The sequence below is a fragment of the Juglans microcarpa x Juglans regia genome, chromosome 4D (assembly GCF_004785595.1).
Source record: "Juglans microcarpa x Juglans regia isolate MS1-56 chromosome 4D, Jm3101_v1.0, whole genome shotgun sequence".
NCBI classification, from domain to species: Eukaryota; Viridiplantae; Streptophyta; class Magnoliopsida; order Fagales; family Juglandaceae; genus Juglans; species Juglans microcarpa x Juglans regia.
The window spans coordinates 1446748-1469050 of NC_054600.1; the positions used below are offsets into that span (position 1 = coordinate 1446748).

Consider the following 22303-nt stretch of genomic DNA (forward strand, 5'->3'; position numbering starts at 1 on the left):
TGTGTATAAGTTATAACAGCGCTCAGCGTCCTAATAACTAATAGAATTCCCTTCATTGTTTCAGCCAAATGCCAGAGTCTACGCATTTAGATCTTTCTTCTTTATTGTTTGATCATAAATCCGACCATACCATCTGGCATCTAACATAGTTGTTACTTTTAGGTTTGTCGACAGATGGGTAAATGGTCAGGCTTCAAAACAGTCGCAGTGCCTCGAAGAGAGTGGACAGTGAGGTTGTAAATTACTAACTTGCAATTCCTAGTTGCTATGTTGTTCTTGGTGATCTAATTAGTTAACTCGGCAAGATATAATAAGATTATCATGGGGCTGAACATGTCCAATTTTCCTGAATTATTGTCTGCTCGAATTCTTTTAGATAAATTTGCGGGATTCAAAACAGAGCTTAACAGCGCCTGAAACGAACTCGATTTTACTTGTTTGAGCCATTTCGGCCGTAATTAAAAAATCTATCAGCCTTTTTGTTCCTAACTTGAAGATTTGTAATTCCATGCAGGCAAGTGCACTCTTTGGTATCATTTATGTTTTTAACTCTCTCAAATACACTCTTTGGTTGACAAGGATGAGAAAAACGACGAAACGAGCCAAAAATATTTGGAAAGCCTCAAAGGCACAGAATCAAAAAGCTAATTTGATTGATTTCATTAACAAGAACAAAAAATCCCAATAACTCGGGTACAAAATTGCATAGCAGGTATATATTACACACTGTGAAACGAAGGAGACTTGAAAGTGCTTAGAACTCCTGAGAAGCAGATCCAATATCGCCTTTGCCTTTGCCAACCTTCTTCGGCAGAAGAGTCTGGTGGATGTTGGGTAAAACACCTCCATTGGCAATGGTCACAGACCCCAATAGCTTGCTCAGCTCCTCGTCATTCCTCACAGCAAGCTGGATGTGCCTCGGCACAATTCGGTTCTTCTTGTTGTCTCTCGCTGCGTTCCCAGCAAGCTCCAACACCTGTTTATACAACCATGACGATGGAAATGAGTTGAACGTCCCAAAAATTAAAACCGGAAACTTTTCTTTTACAAATCCGATTCCACAGATGACATAAAATGAAAGAAACCATAACAATATCAATGACCTAGAAATAAAACTAAATATTTTTTTTTCTAAACCGATCGAAATCTGACCCAATGAAAAGAGATCAAATCAAATTTCGCTTTAAAAAAGAAACAAAATTAAAATCAAGCAAATCAAACTAAACATAACCCATAAAAATCGATCATGTTAATCCAAACATGACACCTACGAAGAATTTAAACCCACCATACAAACAAAGCAGAAGCCCCTAATTAATTGTTAACCATCGATACTAACCTAATTAATCGAAATAAAAATTCAATTCCTATGCCAGAATTTCAAAATCCAATCACCAAGAAAACCATCAAATCAGAACTATATAAATCAAAACCAAACCAATCTAAGCCCTTAGATATTGCACGTAAGAAACCAACCACTCAGTTTTGAAATAAAAATTTGAAAAAAAAAAAAAAAAAGACATCAATTTCAATCCGTCATTCAAAATCAAACCAAACTTAACCCAAATCCGAAACCAAAATGCGAGGAAACAAACCTCAGCAGCGAGGTACTCGAGCACAGCCGAGAGGTAGACGGGAGCTCCGGCACCAACACGCTCGGCGTACTTGCCAGCCTTGAGAAATCTAGCGATCCTCCCCACCGGGAACTGAAGACCAGCCTTATGCGACCTGGACACAGACTTCGAGGCCTTCGGCTTGCCCCTACCGCCCTTGGTAGACGCACCACCACCAGCTCCCGTGGAACTCATCTCCCCGATGAATAACCCAAAACCGGACGAAGTAGTAAAAGAGATAGACCACCGAAAACCCTAACCCTAGCTCCTTTGCGATTTTCTTCTCTTTGGGTGTAGATGGCAAGAAAGGCGGTGCATGATTAAGAAATGGAGGTTGTGTTTATATAGGCGGTGAGAGTAAGAGCTTATTGGCGAAGAGTGCATTCACGCGGATTGCCAACGTGGCGCCCGCTCTTTTCTTTTAATTACTTTTACTTTTGGTTTTTTCGTTTTCGCGGCTTGTTTCGAATCAGTCAGTGGAGTTAAAACGACGTCGGTACTTGTCAAGTGATATCCGTAGTCAGTTTTTTCCTTTTTCCTTTTTCCTTTTTGGGCCATTTTTTATAGATATCAAATATATTAATCATACTTTATTATTAAATATCTCTTTTGGCCCGGTTTAGATATAAAAGTCATCTCAACTCATCTCTTCTAATTATTATAATTTTATTAAATTCTCACACAAAATATAATATATAATTCAATTTTTTCAAATTTCAAAACAATAATAATATTAAAAAATAATATTTTAATAATATTTTATTTAATTTTAAACTTTTATCTTAACTCATCTCATCGCAATTCACTATTCAAATCTCCCCTAGAATCATAGCTAACCTCTGTTGGCCAAACACTTGAAGGAATTAAAAATAAATGCAAAAAAAAAAAAAAAAATTAGTGGGCAAAAAAAGGAGATTTATGTAATATAAAACAATCCTTTTAACCAATAGAGTTATTAATTTTCAATGAACAATTCAGAACAAGTTATTGTGATTTGTAAAATCACATAAATATTTGTGTCAGATTTCAAATAAATTATTGGAAATTATAAATATAATTATTTTATAATTTACTCAACTGAGACTTGATACTTATTATAAAAAAAAGAAAATATGAGATTTAGAGTCTATTTAGCAATACTACTGTTTTCAGATTACTTCATTATTATTTATTATTATTTTATTAATATTTACAAATTATTTTACTACTATTTACAGATGATCCAAACTATTCTTAGCATCTAAACAGATTCTTAGTACTAATATTTGTTTTATTTTACAAATAAGGTTCTTAGATTTTTTGTTTTTTAATAAATGAGTTTGAATATATGAAAAAAAAAAAAAAAAAAAGCAATTGAGAGCTTCAAGAATGGCCCAAAGCATGGCCCAAAATTTCTGGATAGAATAAATAAAGACCATGATCCAGGAGCCTGCCTTACCCTAAACAAGGCCCCCAAGCTCCACCACCTCATGAATAGGATGAGTTCCATTTATTTGGCATACCATTGATACCCACAACTCATTGCCCCAACACATTGGGCTCTTAACAAATAGGACACTCTTAGCATTTCTCCAAAAAACCAATACATTTTTTTTTTTCATCACTGGGATTTTGGGTAAAATGGTAAGTTAAATGGTGTAAAGTTTTTTTTAATTATAAAATAAATTTGACGTATTATATGAAACCGCTTCAATTTATAAATTTCTTTCGATATTGCATATACTTTCCTTTATTGGTGGGGGTAGAGACTTAACAGTAGATGAATGAAAATAAATTATATATACTATATAGCAAAAGATAAGAATGGCTGAACTAAAACCTGGTGCTGTTTCTCCATCCCTACTTCATGTCACAACATATACTAATAATATAGTACTAATAATGGGCCATACTTTGGGCCCATGTAGAAGATACTAGAAAGATTGATTTCTTTTGTCAAATCAATCAAACTATTCCAAAACTCATCTCCTCTCTTAGTGAGATCCAGCAACTATGCACTTAGTAGTTCATTATATTCCTAAATCTTAAAAAAAGGGAAATAAATAAATAAAAAGACCCATCAACTAGATTCCAATTTTCCAGTTTCTGTTCTCTTTCAATTTATTGTCAACAACATTCTCATTAGGATCTTTTGTTGGAAAGAAAATGGGAGCTTGGCCCCCTAATGAAGTTTTTGCACACACTAAATTACAATATGCCATTTTTTTTTCTCAACAAAATTGAACCATTTTTTATTTTGGATTTTTCCATACAAATCCAAAAATGATGGATGACATAATTATTTAAAGATTTTGCTATACATCGGTCACTATTCACCCTACACTCCACACCTGATAGATTTTTTTTTTCTTTTTTTATAGGGTGTGGAGTATGAGATAGTAAATAGTGACTGATGTGAAGAATTATTCATTATTTAATTAACATAAGATAAGTGTACCCCACATTTTATGCAGTGTTTCCATATGTCCATGTTGCTGTCATTGGACATAATTGATTTATTAAAAACATTTTTTTTGTTATAAATATATAATTTATTATTGAAAACCCAAGCCATATTGTCAGCAAGATCTTTATTCGTCAGATTAGAGGTTCCCTGATCATTAATCAAGATTCTATAACACATGCAATATTCCATGCTTTAATGATTAAAAAAATGCAAATTTTTTTAATTATCTATAGTCCATATATACTTTTAGGTGAGCCATCAATAAAGGTAGGGAAGACAATTATTTAAACTTTTTTTTATTTTTCTTTTAATTCTCTTGACAGTGATATTGAGGACTTCTTTGCCTGTCGGTCCTTTGGAAATGTGTAATCTTTCATCACACGAACCTTAGAGATTGTTAAAAAAAAATTATTTTGGGAATGAGATTTTGAACTCTTGAGCTATACATGCAAAGCGGCTATTATTAAGTGTTGGTTCAGCCATGAAGATTTTGTGACATAAATCTAGTTATTTTATTTCTAGCATAATGCAATTGTGATGGCCGGGGGACTTTATATTATAAACTGTTTAATAAAGCAATATTTAGGTGCTATTTGGACAGTGAGTTGAGATGATATGAAAGTTAAATAAAATTTTGTTAGAATATTATTTTTTAATATTATTTTGAGATTTGAAAAAGTTAAATTGTTTATTATATTTTGTGTAAAAATTTTAAAAAATTATAATGATAAGATGATATGAGATGAAATGTTTTCACTATCCAAACAGAGCCTAAGAGTACCGATAAGTTATAATATTTTTTTTATTAATTTTTTCATATTCTTAAATATTTTTAGAAAGATAAAATTTATAATATTATTAAAAAAATATTTTCTTAATTATTAAGAAAAAAATCATCAAAACCTATCATTGGAATGGATATTCGGTAAGTTTAGAATTATTCTTTTATAAATAGTAGTAAGATAGTTTGTGAATAATAATGAGATAGTTTGAATTTTTTTATGAGATTTTGAGAAAAAATATAAATAAAAAATTAAATAAAAAATATTATAAAGTTAAAATATTATTTTAATATTATTTTTATTTAAAATTTGAAAAATTTATATTTTTTATTTATTTTTTAAAAGTTTAAAAAAATTATAATAATTAATTTGAAAGTATTTATATTTAAATGATATTTAAGAATGATATGAGATGAGATTGAAAATTTTAGAATGAGAACTTTTTCGAAACAAGTCGGAATGTTCCTATGTTAATTTTGTTTCCTAGCTTTGTACTTTTATTTATTATTATTATTATTATTTGTTATCAAGTGGACATGTTCTCATGTCACGATAAATAGAAAGTTGAGTTGAGATGAGATGAAAGTTGAATAAAATTTTGTTAGAATATTATTTTTTAATATTTTTAATATTATTTTGAGATTTGAAAAAGTTAAATTATTAATTATATTTTGTGTGAAAATTTAAAAAAGTTATAATAATAAGATGATATGAAATGAAACGTTTTCACTATCCAAACAGGGCCTAAGAGTACTCAGATTCAACATGTGGAAGCTGCGAATATGTATTTTGTGTTAATTATTGCGGATATAAAATTTTAATTGAATTCATAAACCAAGTAATTAACCACAATCAATACTAATAAGCATAGGTATCAAAAAACGAAATAATGTGCACATGCAAGATTGTTAATGACGAATTGGAACAAAGCAGCCAATCCATAATGCTATAAAAACATTTTATAACTAAATATGACAATACTCAAAGACTCAAATTCAGGAGCCCAAACATCATGACGAATACTCTACAAATTATGCAAGCATTGAAACTCCAACCTCTTCTATATATAGCATGATCATTTATGAATAAAATTGCATGTCCCCCAAAATAGAACTCTCTTTCAAACCAAACCAAACCAAACCAAACCAGAGCAGAGCAGACCAGGGAATGTGAAAGTTGAAACCAACTAGGAGAGATCAGGCCATGCATATATGCGCGCAACTATAAATGACCCAATTAAGAACAGATATCAGAGGGAGGTGGGGGCGACCTGGGGAGAGCCAAAACTGCAGAAAAAGCCAAAAGGAAAAGAAAGCCAAAGGAGAAAGGGTGAGGTGGTGTTGAAATCTGGTCCATACATGAACACAATTAAGGAAGTTTTTTAGAGAGAGAGAGAGAGAGAGAGAGAGTCATGCATATGTGGATGATAATATGCACATGAAGAATCCAAAAACTGTTCCTACTTGTTGACCTAACGCCACTGCAATACTGCTTCCAAAGCCCCACTGTGCTGCAATCTTATTATTATAAACGTTTAAGCCATTTGACACTGATGTTCATTGACAGTGACCTGAGAACGAGATGCCTACTGCTGCTTTCCTTCATTACCCGTACTCTGTACCCCTCCTTTTCTTTCAAACAAAAAGATAACACTTTTTCATTGGCCTGCCTCAATCTGACAATGGGTAAAAAAATTTATTAATAATATAAGTTATTTTTATAAAAATAGGAATTATTTAAGTTTTGAAAATAATCGTTTATGTGCTATTTTTTAAATTTTATTTTCCTAATTTATAAATTTAGTTTTTTATTAACAAGATGATTATTGAATTTATGATTTTTTTTTTTTTTAAGGATAAGATGGAATTACATTTTGGAAGTGCATGGGGAATATTCTTTGGAGTGAAAAAGAATTCTCAAAAAAGAGGTGGATAGCGTGGCACAAACACAGCCACCTTTGTATGAGACAACATAGATGACGAGGAGCCGAAATAAGGACAAGAATTTGAAGTGAGATGAAATATGATAATTTTATAAAGAGATGTGCTATGGCTACCGACAAGTAATAATATTTTTTTATTAATTTTTTCATATCCTCAAATATTTTTAGAAAGATAAAATTTACAGTATTAATAAAAAAATACTTTCTTAATTATTAAGAAAAAAAATCATCAAGACCTATCATTGGAATGGATATTCGGTAGATTTAGGATTATTCTTTTATAATTAGTAGTAAGATAATTTATGAATAATAATGAGATAGTTTGAATTATTTTATGAGATTTTGAGAAAAATATAAAAAAAGTTAAATAAAAAATATTATAAAGTTAAAATATTATTAAAAAATATTTTTTTAATATTATTTTTATTTAAATTTTGAAAAAGTTATATTTATTTTATTTTTCTTTTGAAAGTTTGAAAAAATTATAATAATTAATTTAAAAATATTTATATTTAAATGATATTTAAGAATGATATGAGATGAGGTTAAAAGAATTTTAGAATAAAAACTTTTTCGAAACAAGTCCGAATGTTCCTATGTTAATTTTGTTTCCTATCTTTGTACTTTCATTTATTATTATTATTAGAGCATTGGCAATGGTCAAGTCTAAAGTTTAGCTAGAATCTTAACTTTTAGTTATAATATCAACTTTTGACTATGTGAGTCCATATTGGACTAACTATTATAAAGTTAAAATAATAATATAATATAATTTTTTTAATTTTTTATTTTTACAAATACAATTTATATATTTTTTAGATTTTCATGCTTTGTAGAAATAATGTGTCTACTCTATCAATTAGTAGAAATAATGTGCATGCCATGCATGTTTTACCATTCAAAGAGAGAGAGAAGTGATGAAATAATTAAATATTACTTTCCATTGTGAATAGTAACTAGTTATGTTTGGAGAGAACTTAAGATTTACTATTTATCAAGACTTGCATTGACATTCAACTAGTTCATTGCCAATACTCTTATTTGTTATCAAGTGGACATGTATATCATGATGTCGCTGTTTTCTCACGCCACGATAAAAAGAAAGGATATCTACTCCTAGCAAGACATATGCATCCTCTTCATACCTTCAAAATAACAAATAAATGCTCCTCTTGCTAGATTTCAGGCTATGTTTATAAAGATGAGTGTAAGTTTTCAAAGAAAGAAAAAAAGACGAGTGTAAGGTTTTTTTTTTTTTTTTTTTTTTTTAAAAAAATTCTCATATTACGAGAAGTCTGAATTTATAAGAAAATCCATGTGTTTATGGGAATTCGAATCTCATTCTAACTCACGTTTAAAGAAGATAGAGTAACAATATATATATATATGTATTTTTGTAAAACAATATTATTTTTATAAATTATTTTATATAAATACCTTTAATTTAAAACATAATTATGTAAATGGTTATAAAATGATTGTATGTATGTAATTTTCTACTTGAGATTTCCTTACTAAATAAGTAGAAATCTTCATCTTCATTGCACTAGGAATGATTTCTTATTTGACATGGACATATATACCTCTATTTTTATTTTATAAACTATCTGTGTCATGTTATATAGAGAGCTGCTATGTGCAGTCTGTAGACCATGGCCTTGCATACTCCACCTTTTTGCCTATTGTCCATGTCAGCATAGGTCGAATGAACAAAATGTCCTGCTCCCACAATGACCAAATGCAGCAGAATTCCAAATTGTATTCGCACATTCAACTCAAAATTTGTTTTGCAACTACCCAACCTCGCGCGACCCAGATTTTTTAGTGCATTCAAATTCTGACGTCGTGCTCAACTCCTCCAAACCATCTGTCAATAACGTTGACCCAAATCAAAAGAGAAAAATATAGTACTTTTTCACCACGCGCACCATAAGAGACCTATGCCTGGCTCATCTCCTCCACCATGAGGCCGCCACCAACCAAGTAGTTGTTCTGCTCTCACTCTATTTTCCTCATTTTGTAGATCCAAACCATGCTCTCACGCACCACCCCCACTTACCTGGTTTCAGCTTCGAGTTTACTCTCACGCACCACCCTCATCAACATGCATGAAAGGGGCTTTGGTTGTGCAATGTGCCCTTGTGGGGGAATCGAAGCTTTTTGACTCAAACCAACATCAGCGAGTGACCTTTGCAACAAATATGTGGAGAGGAGTCACAATGTCAGGGGATAGTACTCCACTTCTCGAAAGAGGAAAGTGGAGATCTGGAATTTTGAAAATGTAATCCCTAAACGAAGTATAATCCTTAAACAAATGTGGCTCTAGATGTAATAGATATTGTAATCCTAACACAGAGTATAATTTGGAGCTAAATATTTAAAGAACCCAACACTTAATAGCACTCTCAATAGATTTTTCATCTTATCATTTAAAATACATCATTAAAATTTATTTTTTCTATTTTACATGACTTTTACAATATACCGTACATCAATTTTTTTTTCTTTGTATCATTTAAATAATATGCTTTTTAACATTTTGTGAGAGAAAAAGTACAAGAAAAGAGAAATTATTGTGGAAGAACAAGTACAAGAAAAGAGAGAAAATAAATAAAAAATATTTATAGTTGTGCACAGTCTACGCTACCTGCATCGGCAACACTGTAGGAAAGTTGAAAATAGATATGAAATGGATATTCGTCCGTTGGATGCACTTTTGGACAACTTTCCTTCAAATTTTACATAAAATAGGTTTTACAAAATCCATTGAGGAAGCTTTAATCTTGTTTTTTGATCATCAATAGGTAAAGAGAAAAAATTGCTGAACTTTATAATTTAAAAAATAAAATGCAATCAGTACCTTAAGAACCCGTTTTGATAGTAAGATGAGATGTGATAATTTTATATGAAAATTGAAAGTTGAATAAAATATTATTATTGTTTTGAGATTTGAAAAAATTGAATTGTTTATTTTATTTTGTGTGAGAATTTGAAAAGACTGTAATGATAAGATGAAATAAAACCGTTTCTGTATCCAAGCGGGACCTAAATTTCAAAACCCAAACATATATTGTATTCCGATAATCAACACTAGGAAAGGAGAAAAAACTGAAGAGAACTTCATAATTAAAAAAAGAAAAAGAAAAAAAAAATACAAACAGTACCTCAAATTTCATAATCCAACACAGATATTGTATTTCGATCATCAACAGGAAAATAGAAAAAAGCGAAAGGAGAAACAGGAAACATTTCAGTCTGAGGATGAAGGGGTAAGGGAACGACATTGTGCGTTTGTCCATCTGGCCTTAAACGAAACAATTCGTTTCGCCCGCATAAGGTGTGTGCGGGCTGGTCCCGTTTGGGGACTGCAAATGGATTTTCCCTATTAGGCTTATTAGGCTAGAAAGAATCAAAACAGAAGAATTACTAATGGCTAATACATATAAGTTGATTATTTCTTAAGTTGTTTGATGACTACAAATATAACTATGTGATTCAAGTTCTCTTAGATGCATGGATGAGTCTACTATATATTATTATATTATAGATGATATTGGTCTTTAGTCAATGGTTTTTTAATTTTTTTCATGAACTTTTTTTTTTTAATTTCGTTTGGATGTTGGTATTTGTTGAACGCCATTCGATTTAATGAACTTTTATGCTGATATTTGATCAACAAATTCATATTAGTAATTGATTTATTATTTTATTTTTACTTGTTGAAATAAAGAATATAAAAAAAAATTTAGAACAAATGATTCCTCCAGGATTATTAGGAGTAAACCAAACATAGGAATGTCATATTGTAATAAAAATCATTAGGACTGAGTTTGGGTGCCCATGCCTAGCCCGCCAAATCCTTGTTAGCAGCATCCGCCTGCCGTGATCGCATACGGCAGGCGCCCGCCCATGAAAAATGTTGGAGTCGGTTGGGTTTCACCCGTCTGCTTGGCCCAATATAAATATATATATATATATATATATATATGTTGCTAGCGAGCCGCCCAACAATTACCACTAGGTGTACCGCTAGTGTATTAAAAATCTCTTTTTTTTTTCTATTTTCTTTTCAACATTTTTTTAACACTCTTAATCATTAAGAAAAATAAAATAAAATAATACACTAGCATTTTCCTATATATATATAGAGAGAGAGAGGGGGGGGGAAATGCTACAATGAAGTCTTATATTATACACATCTATCTAATCAACATGTGATTTATTATTTTTACATTTTTATTAAATACATATATTTAAGTATTAAAATAAAAGAATAAAAATGACAAATCACATATTAATTAGATATATATGTGTGATATAAGGCTTTTATGTAAAATTTATTATATATATATATATTAGATATATTTTTTAAAAAAATAACAAAATGACATCACTTTTAAGAGTTAAAAACTCTCCCAAAAAACGTTGTTTTGTTTTAGGTTACGAATCTTCAACCTTCCCATTGGCTATAGTTCCTCTCTCTCTCTCTCTCTCTCTCGCATCGTGCGTCGAATGGTTGAAATTTGGACAATGGTCGAATGGCTTGAGGGGCCAATCCACCCTTGGGCATCCAAGCGGATGGCTCGAGTTCCAATCCGCCCATGCGGAGGCGGGACCCTGGTTGTCCGCCTGCTAAAAGCAAGTACTCCCTTAAATATCATTAACTTCTCAATAATTTTTCAACCTAAGATTAGAGCTGATTTAAATAGTGAAATGAGATGATTTTAAATAAAAATTAAAAATTAAATAAAATATTATTAAAATATTATTTTTAATATCATTATTATTTAAAGTTTGAAAATTTTGAATTGAGATTTAAAAATTTTAAATTATTTATTATATTTTATATAAAAATTTAAAAAAATTATAATAATAAAATAATATAAAATGAGACACTTTCTGAATCTAAACCAACCCTTAGCCACATTCTCAAAAGGAAAGATTCCCGAGAATCACATTTTTTGGAATGCGAATGCCAAAAAAATATTAGATTTCGCTAGTAAATATGAGCATTTCTAAATATAATATCGAGTATAATTGAAAATCACTAATTTCGGTTTTTTATTTTGTATTTGTTTTTTTTAAAAAAAAAAATAGGGTCAGCCATCGTACATGGCTACATGCTATATATGCACCCGTGAGATGGAGATATGGGGCGGACAAGTGAAAACGTGGCAATAAGCCAGACGTTACGTATTGGTGGGTCCCACTGATTCAGGACTTATGGCATTGTGTGAGTTTGAAGACAGTTCGCCGATGATCATAATTCATAAGCCCCGGGCTCTTATGGAATCATTGGGGACCACTTTCTGTCGGATCAGGAACCTTATTTTTTAAACACGTGTCATCATTACAAAATCTCCTCTCCCTCCCTCTTAAAATACCGCTCTTCTACGTTCAGTCGGAGGTGCAATTGTGCAAACGCCAGGAGTCGCTGCCACGTAAGCCTGCCACTTAAAAAAAAAAGAAAAAAAGAAAAAAAAAGACAGACAAAAATAAAAGTAAAAATCTAGGAAAAAAAGAGTTAGGAGTGGTTTGTATTTACAAGTCATTTTAACTTATTTCAATTTATCTCACTATTATTTATTATTATTCATCAATTTTAATTCATAAATCTTATTATTATTTACAATTCATTTTATTACTATTTATAACTTATTTCAACTCATCTTAATTTATTTTCGAATCCGAACGACACCGTAGAGACGAAAACAAGTCGAGTTCTTCGTCTTCGAAGGGAGGGGTGTAAGTCAACTGGAAAATTCCCGAGCCTTGTGGTCTAGACACAAGAAATGTACAAGACACAGAATGCCTATTATGAGCTACTGCAAGTGATGCATTGTACCATGGACCCTTTTCAATAGGTTCCCCAATGGCGTCTATGACTGCCTGGTTCTTACTGGCTTTCTCCAAGGCCTTGCTGCTACAACTACGATAAATAGCAAGGTCGTCAAGAGCACTCAGAGCGACACCACCTGTTACAGTAAACAAAACAAAAGGCACCTCCTTTCAAGCCAATGACTTGTTGTTATCTTCATAAGTGGGCTTTGCAGGGCCAGAAAGCTGTGACGTTGGGGAGCTTTTGAACAGGGAGATTAGTCTTCTCCCTAACATTTCCCACCTTTGAGGTGATAGCTCGCTCGCTCTCTCCAAACCCTTCCTCTGTCTAAAGATGGTTTTTTGCAAGGTGTTTGCTTTCGCTTCATATGGATGCCGTAAGCTAGCGGGACAGCAATCCCACAGCGGCACAGCCAAACGTGGCTAAACCCAGTTCAATGTATCGTTGTTTTCATAATAGAGTTCAGAGGGTACAAAAGTCCGCATACGATCTTCAAAGCTTTAAGCTATCACGATGAACAGGATGTGATATTGGTAAAAAAATACCATTTTCCACCACACTCAAAGCATCTCGCACACATCCCATTTCCTATTTCAAACAACTGTTGCTCCCTTTTTTCAACACCCGAATCAAGAAAAATATGAGCTAGAGAGACGAAGGGAGCGGGCGAGATTTTTGGAGATTTTTGCTGTCGTGGGTTTGGTCTTCGAAGGGAGGGAGAGGTGGAGACGAAGGGGTTCTGGTCTTGGGAGGAAGACGAAGGGGTATTGGTCTTGATACGAAACGAACCGTTTTGCTGCAGATACAAAACGGTGTGCTTCATTTTCCACATCAACAACGATTCCCCCGGGACTACGCAGCCGACTGCATTTAGCTTTTTCCCTTAAAATATAATTATCTCCAAAATACAGCTATTTGTATGTCTACTTTTTTTTTTTTTTTTTTTTTTATCTTTTTCATTTTCAAAGTAAAGGATGGATGTACAGCCACCGCTCTGCTGGGAGCTACCATTTAGGGGTGGGCTCTGATTCCGACGGAGTCGGAGTTGTCATTTCCGACCTCCGACTCCGACTAAAGTCGGAGTCGAATTTTCCCTCCGACTCCGAACGTAGTCGGAGTCCGATTCCGATCGGAGGTCGGAGCTCCGAACTCCGATCGGAACTCCGATCGGAGGTCGGAGCCCCGAACTCCGATCGGAACTCCGAACGGAGGTCGGAGCCCCGAACTCCGAACCGAGTTCGGAGCTCCGACTCCGAATAAAATTTCTGAACTCCGAACAAAATTTTGTTCTTTTTTTTTTATTATTTAAATTTTATTGTTCAATTTCGTTTCAGATAGTGAGCAACATATATATTTTTTTTAAAAGTGAAACGATCTACAAATATTTGGTTTATTCAAGAGTTCTCAATAATTTAAATATTCGTTCTGATTTTGTTACTGAATTTTGATTATATCTTTAATTTGTTTTATGTCCGCCTGAAATTTAGCATTAAAAGTGCTCATGAGTCATAAGTTGAAAATTACATAAATTTAAAATTTTATAAAAAAGAATGATGGTACGAATTTCTATAATTCGATTAATTTCAGTTGGATAATAAATTCTAAACGTTTGAGAGAGGATGAATAAGTACTAATAGAAATTATAGAATAAAGAGTACTTATCTCACGTCTTTGCTCGGGATATAACTACATAAATATAACTATATAAATAGTTTAAAAAGTAAATAACATGTATGATGTAGCCATAAGTTATAACAGTCTCATTTATAACGTAATAACAATATGACTATAATTTGAAATATAACTACAATTCGATTAAACACGGATTTCAGTCAAATACTTTTTGTTCTATTGGTCATGCCTGAAATGAAGATAGAAAGTAGCAATCAATAGATGAAAAAAAATTGATAATAAAAAATTGAATACGGTAAAAGAATAATTTTATTCTTACCAAGAAAGGAGGTTCTCCCAACTCCATCCCAACTCTCAAGTAGCGTCCGTTCCAGACTCTCAATCATCGGTAATTATGTTAGGGTTCACAATTAGATCTATAAAATCATAAAAATTAGAAGTTAGAAACATTAAAAATAATTAAATCATCATTTAAAAGCATATAAACTTACCTGATTCAAGCCTATAGCTCTCGGCATCAACTCCAACGGTATCTAGTCCAATAGGCGTTTCACTTATCCAATTCTGTGTGCAAACGAGGGCCTCCACGGTTGACGGTGACAATGAACTCCGATAAGCATCCAACACGCGACCTCCAGTGCTAAATGCCGACTCTGAGGCAACTGTAGTGACAGGAATGGCTAGCACATCTCGGGCCACACGGGAAATGACTGGATACTTGGTGGAATTAACTTTCCACCAAGTTAATAACTGAAATACATCACTAGGTGCCTCGACAGCTTCCATCAAATATCGTTCAACCTCAGATATACAATGCATAATATTCCTTGTTGACATGAGTTGATGATACTGCTATATAATACGATTGCCTCTAACCCCTACAGATGGGTCAGTATCACCTGAGGAAACTGTCAATCCTGTCGGCCTCGAATGTGAGGAGTTACCAACTACGGATGAAGGCTGAGCACTAGTACTGTAGTGATGATATAAGTCATCAACATCACTTTTTAGCAATTTAATAAACTCTGCAGCCTTCACTGCCCCGAGGACGGAATTTACCCAAAATTCTAGAACGGCCAACTTAACTCGGGGGTCAAGGATCACAGCCACAAATAGCAATCTATTTATCTTCTCAATATTCCTCCAATATTTATCATATTTGATCTTCATCCTCGTAGCCATAGCAGATAACAATCCAGCAGAGTCAGTACAACTATTTTCCAACTGGAAGTGAAGCTCCGAGAGCTCGTTGAAAAATGAGTTCGCAGTCGTATATTTGGATCCAGATAGCTGCATGGTTATCTCATAAAAAGTTCTTAAAAATTCAACAAAATAACTCACACTGGTCCAATCATGTGCGTCCGGCGCACCGAGCCCCTGTCCTGCTGGCTCCCCTCAGACCCCCATCCTCGACCTCCATCCGCTCGAATGCTTTTTGATACTTCTGTGCCACATCCAACATCATGTATGTAGAATTCCATCGAGTCGGAACGTCCAAGCACAACATACTAGAACATTCAATCTTCAGATCTTCTGCTATTGCCTTAAACTTGGCAAGCCTTTGAGGGGAACCCCTCACATATCGTACAATGTTGCGGACTCGGGTTATGGAATCATGAACCTCTTTTAATCCCTCAACAACTATGAGGTTAATGATATGAGCACAACATCGAACGTGAATAAACTCGTGGGCCCGAATGACATCATCTCTCACCGTCGTGTTCCGCTTAAACCAATCAATTGCTGTTTCATTCGCACTGGCATTGTCAACTGTAATACACAGCACTTTTCGAATTCCCCAGTCCTTTAAACAATCATCCATCTTCGCCCCAATGGATGCACCTTTATGATCCACAATTTCTTTAAAACCAATAATTTTTTTATGCAAAATCCACTCACTGTCAATGTAGTGTGCTGTGATACACATGTAGCAGACGTTCTGTATGGAAGTCCATGTGTCAGTCGTAAAAGACACTCTCTGGCCAGTGGTAATAAACATCTTCCTCATCTCCTCCTTGTTCTTCGCATGCCTCTTCATACAATCTCGCATCACTGTATATCGTGATGGAATGGAAAATCGTGGCTCAACAAAATTTAGAAACTTTCGAAAGCCTCTTTTCTCGATTGTGGTAAATGGCATCTCATCAGTAATTATCATCTCTGCAAGCATGTCTCTCAACATCTTCTTACTGTATTGAAGGATGACCAATTTCTTAGTCTGTGTACCATCAGTGGCTGTAGAAGTTTGGTAACTGAGGTTGGTCTGATCAGTGGCTTGCAATCCCTTCGCTATCTTATATCGTTGACAACCATTTAGATGTGCTATTAACACACTGGTACCTTGCTTCTTCGAATGGCATCCACAAAGTGATCCACAGTAATGGCATCTTGCTACTGGGTTCGCAATTTCACCAGGAATTTTGGTGAAATGCTCCCATGTCCACGACCTCTTTTTAGAAGGTCGTGGTGGTTGATCTTGCTCAATGGGCATCTCCTCCTCTTCGTTGAACATATCCTCATCCTCTATATCAACTGGGAGTGGGAGTCGACTACTCGCACAAGATGTAGCTGCTCTAGATGTAGCTGCTCTAGATGTAGCTGCCCTAGATGTGGCTCTAGGGGTGGAAGTACCCACCGGTATAGGAGTTGTAGAATTGGCATCTGCCACATTCCTTTGTGGACGATCATCTCCACTATGTCTAGGATCCATATCACAATCAATGAAGCTGAAAAAATTAAATTAGAAGCAAAAAATTAGTTTAAAAATAAACTAGGCTATTGTATTATACAATAGGACATGTATTATTGTATCATAATATATTATTGTATCGATGTATTATTACATCGAGGTTCGGTTGACTTGCGCTCGACTCAGCGGAACCCATCCAGAGATATTCGCTCGACGTGCGCTCGACGTGCGCTCGAGCGGAAACCATCCAGAGAGGTTCGCTCGACGTGCGCTCGAGCGGAACCCATCCAGAGAGGTTCGCTCGAAATGCGCTCGACATGGCGCTCGAGCAGAATCCATCCAGAGAGGTTCGCTCGACGTGCACTCGACATAGCGCTCGAGCAGAACCCATCCAGAGAGGTTCGCTCGACGTGCGCTCGACGTGACACTCGAGCAAAACCCATCCAGAGAGGTTCGCTCGACGTGCGCTCGACATGGCGCTCGAGCAGAATCCATCCAGAGAGGTTCGCTCGACGTGCGCTCGACGTGACACTCGAGCAAAATCCATCCAGAGAGGTTCGCTCGACGTGCGCTCGACATGGCGCTCGAGCAGAATCCATCCAGAGTCTGGATTCTAGACTCCAGAGAGGTTCGCTCGACGTGCGCTCGACATGGCGCTCAAGCAGAATCCATCCAGAGAGGTTCGCTCGACGTGCGCTCGACGTGGCGCTCGAGCAAAACCCATCCAGAGAGGTTCGCTCGACGTGCGCTCGACATGGCGCTCGAGCAAAATCCATCCAGAGAGGTTCGCTCGACGTGCGCTCGACATGGCGCTCGAGCCAATGTTCAATACAACGTGCGCTCGACTTGCGCTCGACACCTCGCTCGTGCGCAAGTCTGCAATACAATGTAAAATTCAGGGTTTTGAGCGCCGTGTTGGGACTATATTGAATATTCAATACAACCAATTCACAAGAATCACAACTGCAGGCTCCAATTCATAAGAGACGTGCTTGAATTAAATTTAGGGCTCATAAATTTAGGGCTCACTGTAGGTGGAAGCTGAGTAGAGGAGCAACGAGGAACGGCGGCACGGAGGAGCAACGACGAACGGCGGCACGCTGGCACTAGGACGGAAGACGCGAGAGAGAATGGATAGTTCAGTTACTGGGAGTCTGGGACGGGAGACGCGAGAGAAAAGGGAGAAGGAAGAAGAAGAATAACTGGAGAAGGAAGAAGAAGGGGAGGAGAAGGCTTCCTTAGGAAGCCATATGAAACGACGCCGTTCCATATTAAGTGGAACGGTGTCGTTCAATAATTTTTTTTTAAACCCAGCTGTAAAACGACGTCGTTTTACAGCTGGGTTTTAAAAAAAAATTCAGAGTCAGAGTCGGAGCTACATGGAGCTCCGACTCCGACTCCGCTTCCGAATCACTAGTCGGAGTAGTTCCGAATTCCGACTCCGAAGTCCGACAACTCCGACTCCATCGGAGTCGGCGTCGGAGCGGAGGTCGGACGGAGTCGGAATTCTCGGAATTTTGCACACCCCTATTACCATTAGTCTTAGGAACTGTTTTTTTTTTTTTGGCTTTTTCATATATGTATTTTTTAATACTTTTTAATATTTTTAAAAACTCACTAGATCAGTATAAAAAAATAAAATTACATTTAAAAATTGATGCGAAAAATACACCCTTACGCTAATAAAATGAAAAAATTTAATTTGAAACTCATATTGCAAATTAAATGATAATGTCAACAATATGGAAAGAGACAAATATTCCTACCACTATAAAAAATCTATCGCTGCAAAAGGCATATTTTTCGCCATAAAATATTTCACCCAGCCGAAATTCGTTCGCAGCAAACTGGTCGAGAATAAAACTTCTGGATTGATCAATTGAATATCTTCTTCTGCGAAGGCATTTCGTCCGAAATAATAATTTTTAACCGAGGTATAAACTTTTTTGCCTCGAGGTTGGTTCCCTGGAAATTATTATTTGCGGTAATACTACTCGCTGCAAATAATGATTAGTAGTTGAAAAAATATATGTGGCGAATCCTATAAAAATTATCCCCTAAAAAAATATAAAAGCATAAAACTGTATTAGTAAAAATCCAAACCAAGAAATCCAAGATTAATAAAAATCGTATATTTCAAGAAAAATCAATAAAAATCCAAGTACAATAAAAATTAACCAAAAGAATAAAAATAAATGTCATCTAAGAGGTAAACATCATATAAAAGTTGAAGATACAAACATGACATATGGATTTCACTTATATCATTGACAAAACATTCTCATAAAAATGTTTGCAAGAGATTTACCAAGCCTTTTGGAGATTTTTTGGATAAGTTTTGCTTCTAGTTGAATTTTAAATATGAGTAATCCTATATGTAGTCGTAGAGTGTGTAAATATCGTGCAGTCGTTTTGAAAAAAAGTGAGATCTACTTTTAAAAAATTATTAATTTTACATGTGGATCATATATTTATTCACTTTTTTCAAAGTAATTGTACGACGCTTACGCATTCACGATTGCAACTATCATTTCTCAAACTTAAAATATGTAAACATTTTCAGAGCCAAAAAATGCATTTGAAAATTGTATAGTAACCAAAAGAAAACATCGAAGTTCTGATATATAGTAACCTCCAATTTATTTCTTTCTTATGTGGCAATAAGCAACTATCGTTTGAAATGTTGAACCTCTTGTTTATAATTCCTGGATGAACAAGTTGTCAGTATGGATCACAAACTCATCTCAACTCATCTTATCTAATCATTATAACTTTTCTAAATTTCAATACAAAATATAATAAATAATTTAACTTTTTCAAATCTCAAAATAATAATAATATTAAAAAATAATATTCTAATAATATTTTATTCAACTTTCAACTTTCATCTCAACTCAACTTAACTCAGTTCAACATCCAAACGCAGCCTGAGAAAATGCAATGAGTCCAACCAAAACAAACATAAAACATTAAGATCCAACAGAAAAACTGAATCATACAAACATAAAAAAAAAAAAAAAAAAAAAAAAAAAAAAAAAAAAAAACCAACATAACAATATATTACACACTACAAAGCCTAAATCTGAATGTATTCAATATTTAATTAAGGGGAAATGCTATGGAATTCGTTTTGGGCTCCCATTTTTTTTGCCCCATTTTTTTTCTTTTGTTTTAGTTTTTTTTAACTTAGTAATTAAGAAAATATTGTTTAATAATTTTGTTTATTTTCACATTATTTTTTAATATTTTTAAATATTTTTTAAAAAAGCACAATATTATTAATTAATATTTTCTTAATCACTAAGTAAAAAAAATAAAAAAAGAAATCAGACAAAATAAACGGGAGCCCAAAACGGGCTCCCCATCATTTTTCTTAATTAAGCCACCTTTAATAGAGTTTTGTTTGTTCAAAATCTTCAAGATCATCAAAATTATATACGAATTGTAAGAGAAAAAATAAAGGTGAAATGAAACTGCAATGCTGTCTCTTTGCCAAAATTGGAACTAAAATAACTAATTAAGATTAAGCCAAGAAAAAAGAAAACAATGCCAATAGTAATTACTTTCAACTAATTATGGAATGCTGAAAGTCACAAGGGAAAAAAGCCATTTACAGATATTATTAATAGGAACCACAAGGAAATTATTTTTAAAGGATCTTAACCTCGAGCTAAGATTATTATTTTTTATAACTCCTTTGAAATGATATTAGAGGGTATACGCAAAATACACTAAGAATTGAGAAGGATATAAAGGAAAAGGTGAAAAGAAGGAGAATAAGCAAATAACATGAAGAAAAAGAAGAAAACCAGAGGAAGAATAATAAGAAAACTATGAGGGGAGTTGAGATGGGTTGTGAATAGTAGTGAGATGGGTTGTGAATAGTAGTGAGATTTGTGAGTTAAAATTGATGAATAGTAATGAATAGTAGTGATATGAGTTAAGATGAGTTGCGAATACAAACCGGGCGTTAATAATCATGATCAAATAGGGTCTGGTGAGAACAAAAATAGGTTTAAGGAGAATAAGAAAATAAAAAACCATAGTCAGTACTCACACTTATCTAACAACTCACAAAAGGAAATAACTTAAAGCCCAAAAATAACACAACCCAAATAACACAAAATCGAGCTAGGTTACTAATTCTCATATTAGTAACTCTCATATAAATTTTTGAGAACTGCTGCAAATATAAAGAGATTACACAAAATAAACTTACAAACTGACGTGATTTCATAGAATTTCGTTAGATCTACTTTATAATAAAAGTAACTTTATAATCTGACGTGCTACATCAAGTCACATCAGTTTGTGGGTTTACTTTTGTGTAATTTCTTTATGGCTAAAGTACTATTTTTCTTAATTTTTCATTTAGCACAAAATTAAAGCTAAAACATAAAAAGATAACACCAGTAGGTTACTAACCTAAAAGGAACGCTAGTGGATGCCAAAATATGTAGAAAACTCCAAGAATTAGCCACTTGTGCTTTAGATATGGAGTCAGAGCGTGTGGTGCAACAAGCTCTAGACAGTTACACAACATAAACCACTAGCATTTACACAACTAAAATCAGATAAAACCCATTTTCATAAACTCTCGGATGCATATCACCCAAAACAACTTTCACCAAACCTCCCAAAATCCCAAATAAATTCTAAATCAACGTCTAAAAAATGATCAAAACCCATCATTCAGCATCAAAAAGGCCTTAATGTAGATAAAGCACTACAATTCGAAACATATTCACAATCAATTTAAACTAGTGTCGAAATGTCTGTCTTTAAATGACATTACCTTTCCCTTGCAAATGAACAAAAAAAGTTAGCTAAATATAGATAGCAAAAAACAGAGAGAGATAGAGATGGAATGAGGGAAAGAAGGGCGAAGCCGATAGAGAAACAGAAATAGGCACACGAGACGCCAATAGAGAAAGGTCAGTGAGAGAAATACTATACAGAGAGTGAAAGGAGAGAAGGAGATAGCTTGTTGAAATAGAGACTAAGTGGAGGAGGTCGTGCTTGACGGTGGGGCAACCTAATCACGGAGAGAGAGAGAGAGAGAGAGAGAGAGAGAGAGAGAGGAGAGAGAGAGAGGAGAGACTTACCGATTGGGTGAGAGGCAATGGCTCAGTAGTAGGTGAACGCTGTCAGGAAGAAAAGTGGATCTGGAGAAGAGAGAGAGAGAGTTCAGGAGAAGAGAGAGAGAGAGAGTTCACTTCATTTCAAAAAGAGAGAGAGAGAGAGAGAGAGAGAGCATCGGGGTAAATGGGTGTAAAGTAATATTGCAGAAAGATGATTGGGTTTTTTCATCGATTTGGTGGCTTGTGACTTAATGCGGCAATAAACATTACTCGCCGCAA

General features: G+C 34.2%; 1 protein-coding gene across 1 annotated transcript; it reads right to left on the reverse strand.

Moving 5' to 3' along the window:
• Positions 1–633: 633 nt before the first annotated feature.
• On the reverse strand, positions 634–1936 carry LOC121261508 (histone H2AX). Its single transcript, XM_041163931.1, has 2 exons — positions 1596–1936; positions 634–976 (listed from the first exon to the last, which is right to left on the reverse strand). The coding sequence occupies exons 1-2, from the start codon at positions 1806–1808 to the stop codon at positions 755–757; spliced, it is 435 nt and encodes a 144-aa protein (XP_041019865.1). The 5' UTR covers positions 1809–1936; the 3' UTR covers positions 634–754.
• Between the last annotated feature and the right edge of the window lie 20367 nt (positions 1937–22303).

Coding starts and splice junctions, on each gene's coding strand:
- LOC121261508 (XM_041163931.1), bottom strand. CDS start 1,808: ATGAGTTCCACGGGAGCTGGTGGTGGTGCGTCTACCAAGGGCGGTAGG. Junction 977..1,595: donor TCGAGTACCTCGCTGCTGAG/GTTTGTTTCCTC, acceptor TTGTATAAACAG/GTGTTGGAGCTTGCTGGGAA.